Here is a 10,698-nt window from a genome sequence, read left to right on the forward strand (position 1 = left end):
ATACCCCCAGTATGGTACAGGATGGAGCTAGCTAGGTTGCATATCATGATTGTATACTCCATGCATATAGCTTTGCATTCTCCTAGTAGTAGAGCTCCATCCCCTCCCCCACTCATTGTACTTATTGCACACCCAGATTCAACTTTTTAGTCCAGTACTTTTTCATTTTGTTGGGATGACAGAGGATACCCCACACAGGTACAGTGATTTGTCTCATAGGCTCAGTTCGGTCTTTTGGAAGACGTTAATAAAATCTCTCTCTCTCTCTCTCTCTCTCTCTCTCTCTCTCTCTCTCTCTCTCTCTCTCTCTCTCTCTACAAGCCTCTGTTCACACTATGCATTGGCCTATGTACCCACGTGCTAGCTTGCGACCCTCGTGCTGCTCTACACGTTGCACACGCTAACAGATAATGCATGCCCAACTTGTGCTGCCAATCTCTCCTCGATGCTTCTACCGTCTTGGTGAGAATAGTGCACAAACTCTTGTTTGTGCTTTCAACCTGGTCGTTCACTTGTGGGTAGTAAGGTGTCGACTTTTTGTGCACCATAAGGAACTCCTTAAGCAAGAACTCTACCACTTCATTGATAAAATGTGTACCACGATCACTCACTATTTCGAGTGGGCAACCGAAACGGGTAGCCCTTGCATCTGCTTTTTGCGTTGCTTTGGCCTTGGCCAATTTTGTGGCTAAGTGCAGCACACAGAGCTGCAAAAGCGTCCAGACAGAAGAAGAAAAGGAAGGAAATAAGAAGGGAATCTAGACACGAATACTGACAGGAGGAAGTCACGGACAAGAAAGAAAGGAGAAAGAAAGAAGGATGTACAAAAGTCAAGACACGCCAGCGCGGATGAGGAGAAAAGTAGCAAGGACTATGACTTGAGGGAGGATCTCAGCAAGATGAAATTAAACATCATGTTAGATCAAATGTTGAATCTGGTCCCCAATTATAGTTAAAAGATGCTTCAAGCTATAGTGCCGAATGAAAATCTAGTACAGATGCCATTGCAGGAAATGGAACACCTTGCAGCTGAATGCAGAAATGTGGAGACAATCCAAGATTGTGATATGTCTATTCCAGAAGTAACCATCAGGATCAGAGGTGAGATAGTGACAAGAGTCATTCTGGACTAAGGATCAAGGGTAAATATAATATCAAATAGCCTGGCTAAAAAGCTAGGGATTACTAACATGCAGCCTGCTCCATTCCAGATTCTCATGGCTGACAAGAGAAGGGTCCGACCTATCTGGATAATCACGGAAGAACAAATAGAAGTGGCAGGATGTAGCTTCACTGCTGTGTTAATTGTTCTTAAGATGACAGAGATAGCAGGTGCATATCCCATGCTCATAGAAAGGTCGTGGCTTATGAGTGCAAGAATAAAGCATAACTAGGAGATGGACAATATCACGATCAGAAGGGGCAAAAAGAAAGTATGCATCTCAGGAAAGTCGATGCCTGGCCGTTGAGCATAACCTTTAGCCACAAGTCTGGCTTTGTGTTTGTCCACCCTTTCTGGGCCATTTGCACCTAATTGTACCCACTAAATCCATCCAGAGAAGAATATGTTTTATGTCCCGTTACTACATCCAGCAAGGAATCAATGAAAGGCAATGGGAATGGGTCGGATATAGTGGAAGCATTCAGTTTGCGGTAGTTGCTACACACCCTAAGCTTCCCATTCATTTTTGGAACTATGACTATCGGTGATAGCCATTCCACCCGATCCACAAGATAGATGAATCCTAACTTCAATAATTTATCAATCTCTTCCTTCACTTTTTTAGCATAGTTTGGGTTCATCTTGTATCTGCTCTGTCTGATTGGGGTTGCATCTTCTTTCACGTTAATTTTATGCTGGTAGAAACTGGGATCAATCCCCTTCATGTCAGAATAGTTCTAAGCAAAAACATCCTTTTAGGAATTAAGCAATCCCAAGAGTCTCCCTCTGAACTCATGATTCAGCTTGGCACTAATCCTAGTTGTCTGGGGCTGCTGATCATCCCCTAGGTTCATCTCCTCGAGCTCGTCTTCTTGAACTCTAATATTCCTTTTCTTGAGCTCGACGTCCTCTTGTTTTAGAGCCACTATGGGCCTTTTCCTGTTCTGCCTGTAGCTCTTCCACATTATCCTGAGTGTCCTCTTCCTCTTTACAAGTGCTTTCCTCATTCACTATCACTTCAGGTGAGCTACCAGGAACTCTGGATCATACCTCTGCACAATCATCTCTATGTCTACTTCAAACAAGGATAACAGATCTGGATTCTCCTTCAAGATCTATTCTTCTTCATCATCTTCTACCCGTTCAGGTAGTTTAGTCCTTCTGCATACATTGGTCAGCTTGCCGGATTTAGCCTCCAATGTGTTGACAAAATGAGGGGCATTTGCCTCCAATGTGATGAGATTCGGGCTCGAAGAAATACTCTTGCTACATTCCAGAGGATGGTTTAGGAAATATTCTATGAATATTTGACCACCTTCATGAGGGTGTTTGTGGTGTTTGTGGATGACTTTAGCATGTTCGGGAAGAAAGAAGAACACATTACATAACTCACAATGTGCCTGGAAAAGCGTAGGAGGGCCAGACTGAGCCTAAATCCAGCCATGTGTGCCTTCGTTGTAACCAGTGGATCTCTCTTGAGATATATAGTGTCTACAGAAGGGCTTACAGTGAATCCGGCCAAGGTCGCAATCATTGCGAAGCTGTAGCCCCCAAGAATGCCAAAGAGCTTGCAAGATTCCTGGGGCTAATCAAGTGGCACAGTAGATTCATGAGGCCCCTAGCTAATGTGACGGTTCCCTTGTATAGTTCGACGGTGAAGGATGTACAATATGTCTGGTTTTTTGGATCCTGTCAAGAGGCATTCCGGAATCTCAAGAAGATACTGTCAGCAACTCCCATCCTCCAGGAACCCAACGATGACCTGGTGTTCCATGTGTTTTTCAATGCCTCTAATGTAGCTATGTAGGAAGCGCAGGAGGGATGGTATAGACCAATGCACTATGCAAGCAGGAGGCTATCAAGACCAAAAAAGAACTACTCCACCACAGAGAAAGAGTCACTAGGAATTATCTACTCCATCAAGAAGTTCAGGCACTACTTTCTAGGTAAGATGTTTGAATTTCATGTAGATCACAAAGCTCTATTGTACTTAATATACAAACCAAACCTAGGGGGAAAGTCGGCCAGATGGATACTCTTGCTGGAGGAATTTGAGTTCAACATAAGGCATACCCCTAGAAGAAACAAGCATGCAGTGGGCAGACTTCCTATCAAGAGTGGAAAGTGAAGACCAACACAAGGAGGGGCAGCATTGATGATAAAGCGCAGCATTTACAGGTGTTTATTCATGAAATTTTGTCCAAGAGCTGGCCAACAGCTCCTGTAGCACCTCAACATATTATATAAGAAAAAGTCATCAAGTTAAGTCATTCAGAAAGTCGTTCATTCATCCATCAGTATAGTGGAAGTCATCTAAGGGGCCAGAGGTCATCCCTTTAGGGCTAACCAAGGGCCCAACCATGTACAGACATAAAGTCACCTTTCTCTACCATATGAAATACAAGAAAACCTGACACCAACTCTCTCTCTCCTCTATCTTAATCATGTTTAAATCAGCATCTTGTTCTTAATCAGGCTTAGGGCTGTGGATCAGGACAGCAAAGGCTTCCCCGCATGCAACAGTGTACGTCTTTGAAGGCGGCACCAGAAGGAAGGTCACATGTGCTAATAATTCTTCTTATCTCCCAACAAACGGATTGGTGAGATCATACTCACAGCCACAGATGGTTCAGATATATGCATTACAAATGCACTCTATGTACCACGCATAAAGAATTTGTTGCCAGTCTCCTCTTTTGCTAAAAGAGGCTATGCAGTCCACTTTGAGGACTAACATATAATACATAGTCGGCACACCCTTGCCCAAGTAGAGCCACCTTGCCCAGCAGAGAGAATGAATTCGAACCCCAACATCTAAATTATATGATATAAATATCAACAAAAAAGAAATGCATGCATGTATACACAGATACATGTGCATATACAGACAAGTACGCGCACACGCACACATACACACACACACACTATATTCTTTCATTGCACTATGCTTCAAGAATCAAAGAACACTTAAAAGCTAGGCAATAAAGAATCAACATAAGAAGCACCAAGAAGTTGATAGACAGCATTGGTGCCTACCTGTGGAACTTGAGTGGTTTTACCACAGCCTGTCTCCCCGCATATGATGGTGACTGGATTCTCGGCAATAGCCTCCATGATCTCTTGCTCCATCGTTATAATGGGAAGCTTTTTCCTTGCATTTTCTACCTCCTCTGTTCTTGAAATATGCACAACTACGTTAGGGCTTCTGTCCAAGATAACTCCATCCGCCCTAGCATTTCCTGCAATTTGATGAGCATTGAAAAAATCCCCATTGAGATTGTCAAATTCACTCTTAGCAATTTCATCTCCCACCATATTAATAGGATCTGTTGCCTTTCTGCTTTTTTTTTGCTTTTTCTTTTTCTTAGAAGCAGGTCTTGTGTCCTTGATGCCATCAGGGTTACACTCTAGGAGCTCTTTATGAGCTCTTTTAGCTTTCTTTGATGGTAGGGCCAGTACTGCCTTAGGTTTTTCTTCAGTAAGAGATCCATCACCTGTGAGATCTATCTTAACATTTCTGGTGCTATTGACAAGCTCGGAAAGCTCCGTGCTGATTGTTTCTGTGCCAACAGCAGTTTGATCTTCCAACGCTGACTTCCACTTAGTGTGCATCTTTTCCTTCTTCCTTGAAAGAGGCTGCATGGGCTCCAATAGCTCTCCCCCGCCTTCACAGCTGTCAAGTGTTTCTCTGTCTCATCCTCTTGGAGATCTCCTGATAATTCAAAAAGCGATTACCACCATACTTTGGAGGTTTGATTATATCATTATAAAACTTTTTCATTTTAGCTAGAGAACCAAAAGACTAAAATTAAGAAAGTAAGATGGAAATGTTGAAAGTACTTTGAAGGTTTGATTATATCATTATACTTTGGAGGTTTGATTATATCATTATAAAACTTTTCATTTTGGCTAGAGAACCAAAAGACTAAAATTAAGAAAGTAAGTTGGAAATGTTGAAAGTACTGTTACTGATGTTTTAGTGACAATGGAAAAACTAAGCAATGACTAGCTATTCTACATCATCAAGTGAATTTATATAAGGAACTTGTGCTTGTGGTATAGGAGGCAAGGGACCAATTGGCTCACCCTCTTCATATGGATCAGCCATTGGTGCCGGTAGTAATCCAATAGGTGCGTTGGCTCCTTTCTCCATGCCTGCGCAGACTTTGATCGCTACATCCTTTGATGCAATATGTACACACCTTGACTCGACTTCTATAGCTTCTTTATTTGTTGTTACCAATGTAACCACCCTTCTTAGCTATCTTATTGCATGCATAGAGACCATTCCTTTGGTGAATAGGTCAATAACATATTGATTCTCCCTACAAAAGTAGTTGACGCATTTATTGATAATAGTGTCTTTGATTTTGTCAATTGCGTCCCAAAACAAATGTGACCTCGACTTTCTCAGGTTGGTCCATGGGAGTGACATTAATGTCCTCCATTGTTACATAAAGGCCATGGATTACATACTCTAGTATAATGGTAATTTAGAGGAATAATAGCCATCAACTCTTCTGGTATCATCCAAAATGTCAGAGGCAAGGGCATCTCTTGCTACTAGTCTACTAATTGTAGAGCCATCAATGTGATTTAGAATCACCTAGATAAATGTAACAAATAATAAGAAATACCAAGTGATGAGCTATGATAATGCCAAATTATATGAGCATATTAGGTTTTTGTAGAAATGTTTGGCCACAAATATGCTTGTGAGTGGTATGTGGAGTAATTTTGGTGGGGTTCTGCTATGGTTCTTATACGTCGATGTTTTATATGGAATCTTGCATCAAAAGAGGAACACATGCCACCACGAAGACCCCCAATGACAATATTTTGTGCGATACGATTCACATAAATAATCACAATCAAGACTTGAAAAAATTTCTTCTTCCTAAGAGAGATTGTTGTGTTTAAAGGTGAGGTGCAATGAAATATGCCGCAATGGAAACATTTCCATGATAATAAAATATATATCATGTCACTTGGTCACATCCTTCATCATTTCTGACATTTTTGTTGTCAAAAAAAGATTGAAGAAACAAAAAATTAAAAGTTGAAATCAAATTTATATAACTTGTAAAATCCTACTATTAAGTATGTTCCAAAACATAACGCATAAAGATGATAAAACCTTAACAAAAAACCCATTACATCATTAATATATATTTTGAGAGGTACTAAAGTTCCCCCTTCAAGTGAGTAGAATTAAGCTATAATATTAAAGTTTAAAGATTATATTAGAGAAGGAAATGAAGGTAAGGGGAGGAGGTAAGAAGGTTCTTTGTATGATTGCCCGCACGCACACAAGAGCATACATTCATACAAAGGTCTATGTACTGAGTTTCTGTCAGAGCTCCGGAGGTTCTGGGCAGACTAAGTCATAAATGAAGGCTAACACTTAAGGGAGAACCTATGAGTATTGTCATTGTCCATCGGTTTATGGATGGTTCTGCCATTAATCTTTCCTTCAAATCTTAAGGTCTATGAATATAAGGATCCCATTAGAGCATCTGGGGAGATGGACTATAGTTCGGAGTGCACATACCAACACTAGTGTTCCTCATTAACAAGATCCTTACCCCCCTCAACATACATCGCATGCCATGGAATGTATATCAGCCAGATGTTCCTTACATGAACCTTTTGCACGCGTTTCAGAAATGAAAGTAATGGCAAGAATAAAGTAGCAACCATGGCTAAATTATGAGATTTGTACGCATGCACACCAATCACTACATTCTTCCTAGATCAAAAGGAAAGGGTCTACCACCTGTAATCTCCAAATACAATAGCTTCTCTACCTCATGTGATTCCTTGGTGTCCTCATGAGCCTCAAAATCTTTTAGGGCATCAACCCATTCCTCATCTTCATCAGATAGCTCGATGATCATGTTGAGCTTGGTTGTCCCAGTATTTCGCATCTTGCAGATTTCCTTATGTTCAAGAGACCAATTTTCACTACATTTTGAAGCATAAATTACCCTTCCTACTACAGCTGTCCATGATGGCGCTCTAAGTGATTTTGAATTTTGTATTTTTCCCAATAGCATGTCTCTGTGCATCAGCCTTACCCTCTATGGGTCTGTAAGGCTTTTCATAAGGCATTTTGCTGCCCATAACTGTTGGAAACTTTGGGGTTGGGCCGCTAGTCAGTCGTCTATCATGCCACTCAACCAACTTGGGCTTTGGATCAATTTCTACAAGGCCTCCATTAGTACCACCCGTGCTTGGTTTCAAGCAATTGGCATATTTAGGTTCGAAAACCTCAGCAAGCTCACTTGCCTTCTCAATTGTTTGAGGCTCATGAGTTTCACATCTAGTGCTAGTGGTGGATGCAAACCTTGTATAGACAGCAATTTTCAGTTTTTCCCATATTTCCTACACAAACAGGAAAGTGTCCCAAATTGTTGCACGTACCCTTGAAACTGCCAGTTTGTGTATGAGCATAAAAGTCAGTCAACTATTACTCTAGAATCAATGGAGAAACAAGATTTGTAATCATTTGGTTCTTGAATTGCTCCCAAGTGGCGGAAAACTCTCCTATGCGACCAGTATAAAGGATGTTATGAAAATCATCATTGGGGTAGAAGCGAAAGTAATCCTCTAGCTTCATGATCCAAACCTCAAGTTCATAAGAAGTGCATGTGTTGGAAAAATGGGTGATAATCCATGGTTTGGTTCATAAATTCGATCTTAGGATTAATTTATGCTTAAAGATCAATCAAAGGTCAAGAAAGTGCTAGCAAGACCTTAGGTCGTCCTAGGGAGAACATCTATGATGTTATGCCATTAATGGAACACTAGAGACTTTTAGGCGGCCACATGAGGTGGCATACCCTCACATACATCCATCATGAATGAGAGGAATCGATGCCACATGGCAATAATGCACAAGTCTGACTTAGGTGGCCTTGGCGCATGTGTCGTACAGGCATGCACTCACCACCTAACACTCATGGGCAGCCAACTTGATTGCAAATTAGCATGTATGCCAGTGCTTCATAATTGGGCACAATGTGTCACTACCACATGGGACCCATCTTGTTTGAGAATTCAAGAAGTAGCTTTTCTCTCACACTTCCTAGCCTCCTTTTTGCACTTTCTAAAGAATAAGGGTTCATGGGTTTTCTTGCAGTGTGCTGAAGTACTATTATTGAACGTGCAATAGTTTCATGTTACGGTATGTGGGCCACTGAAGGGACCAAAATGAACATATTCCACCACTCTATGGCACTTGTGACCCAATGTTGACCCTATTGTCATGTGAAAATTTTATTTTATTGCTATTGGGGTGCTTTCACGGGTTCTAGTGACACGGGTGCAAGTTGTGTGTGGCTCTTTTGTAAGCCCACCTCTGCTATGGAGTCCATAGGGAGGTGTGGCTCTGCGTGAGCTCTGGAATATGACCACTCCCATGTTGATTGGGTAGGTGGTTTGCCGAGATATGTAATTAAATGTGAACTAGTATTGGACCCGCGCGTTGTTGCGGCACGTAGAGTTCCAGAAAAAATAGGCTCAGTTTCTCCAATTTAGGTCATGTTTTAAGTAAACACAATACATTATTTCAAGTGACTTCATATATACATGTTAACCTATGACGGACATTGAGACGTACTATGTTTTACATCATGTAATTAATTTAAATATTCTGAGTCATGGGCCGGGCTTGTCGGCACCATATGTAAAGGATAAAGGGATTGGGTGATTGCCGATGAGAGGCGCACCTTGAATATCAGCAGGATAAGGGTTAGGATCGGCCGGCCATGTATGGGCGCCCATGTGTGAAGGGCTAAGTTACCTTAAGAGTCAAATGTAACCCTAAAACTCTCATTCTCAATGTGTTGAATACAAAGTGTGCTCTTGCCTTATCTTCTGGTTCCCCTTCTCCTGCATATGTGTGTGTGTGAGAGAGAGAGAGAGAGAGAGAGAGCGATTGAGCACTGTGTGGCGGCACGGCGGCGGTGAGGTGGTAGAGCGGCGACGGCGACTCCTTCTTCACTGCGACGCGGGAATCCTTCACGGCGGCGGTTTGAGCGGTGAGTGACACACCTTTGCTTTCTGTTTGAGCTTGCTAGGTTCTGGTTGTATGCTTGCAACCATTCGTGGCTCGCATACGGTGTTCGGCAAGTCCCCAGCTCCGACACGTGCGGTAAAAGCGCACATTTTTGGCGCCGCTGCTGGGGAAATGCCCTGCACCAAGCTCCAGTTTGCAGCTCGGTCTGCTGCGTGAAGTGAAATTCATACTGTAGGAAAGGCGATTGTGTGTATGTTGTTGACGTTGTTGCGTGTTCTGTAATTTGTTTCTGGAATTTTGGTTTTTCTAGTTATTTTCTTGCTCCCTGCTCTGTTTTCTGGTTTTCTGCGTTGCGACGCGGAAGAGGGGGATTTCTGAATCCCTACGGCTGTGCGCGAGCAGCGCCGCGGCCAAGTCCAAACCCTAGAAAGAAACGCTAGAAAACTTTTTTTGAAAGAAAAAAAAAACAAAACAAAATCCCAAAAAAAAAGAAAAAATTAAATTTTTAAAAAAAGGTAAAATTAAATTTGGAAAAAAAACCCGTGTGGAGAGGAAAGAAATTGTTGATTTGGAGGAAAAATTTTTGAAAAGAAAAAACCCCCAATTGACCCTGACCTCGGTCTCGGTCTTTTGATATATAGATATAGGAGAGTGAGCCTCCATAGGTTTCTTTCAAGTGAGAGCTAAAGGGAAGTGGAGCTCTATATGTAGCCCACCCCCCAAGGAGTGGAGTGAGCATGTGGGATAAAGCCTTCACCCTTCCCCCACAAGCAAATAGACTGTTCTGAGGACCACAGGAGCTCCAGATAGGCAAACACTGTGCTGTAACGCACGCTAGGACCCTTTGAACGATACGCTCGTCTCGAGCTATCACACGCCCTAGTCTAGGTTCGACCATAAGTAAGGGGGTAAAAAACGGGTTAAAAACAATATAAAAACAAGTAAAAACGGGGTGCGAAACACCTAAGAAACCACTTGTGTGGGCTTCAAGGGTAGTTACGACGCCCATAGGGTACCCACGTCACATGCATCTACGCTCTGGTCAGGTGCTAGAGTCTGAGCCACTAGAAAGCGTTTCAGTTTACGCAGGCTCACACCATCCCTCCATGTTAGTATCTTGGCCCTTCAGCTGGAACCCAAGGAAGTGTAACCCAAGATCCACGAATAACGGATAGTGACTCGTCCTCTGACTCAGAAGCCATGGAAGGGCACCCTACCAAGAACCCTGAGGAGGCAAGCCAAAACATGCCAGTTTGGGCCCCACAACCCGGATCTAGCATGTTTAGTCGTCTAATAGAGACCTTTAGTAGAGCTACACGCTCTGAACATGCGACAAGCGAAGTAAACGAAGAAGGAGGGGTAGTAGATTCGCCATTCACATCTCATGTAGACCCTACCCTCCCAAAGAGTGTCCATGTGGATATTCTACCCACTTCGTTTAATGAAGGCCCTACTAAGCTACCACCTTCTGACGCTCTCCCTAAAGTAGAGGTCTTTAGAAGTCAATCCATAAGAA

At 42.4% G+C, this 10,698-nt stretch overlaps 1 protein-coding gene across 2 annotated transcripts in view; it reads right to left on the reverse strand.

The window, feature by feature from the left end:
• Nucleotides 1-4,910, reverse strand: part of LOC147631645 (uncharacterized) — a 62,150-nt gene extending 57,240 nt beyond the window's left edge. Inside the window, exon 1 of one of the 2 annotated variants that reach the window (XM_086808164.1) lies at nucleotides 4,199-4,910. In XM_086808164.1, the coding sequence (XP_086664290.1) occupies nucleotides 4,199-4,804 (606 nt within the window). In that variant the 5' untranslated portion in view covers nucleotides 4,805-4,910. The remainder of the gene's footprint in view (nucleotides 1-4,198) is intronic. The other variant, XM_086808165.1, reaches the window with a different exon arrangement.
• Between the last annotated feature and the right edge of the window lie 5,788 nt (nucleotides 4,911-10,698).

The sequence above is a fragment of the Cibotium barometz genome, chromosome 14 (assembly GCF_041138505.1).
Source record: "Cibotium barometz isolate CiBa-2024 chromosome 14, ASM4113850v1, whole genome shotgun sequence".
Lineage (NCBI taxonomy): Eukaryota > Viridiplantae > Streptophyta > Polypodiopsida > Cyatheales > Cibotiaceae > Cibotium > Cibotium barometz.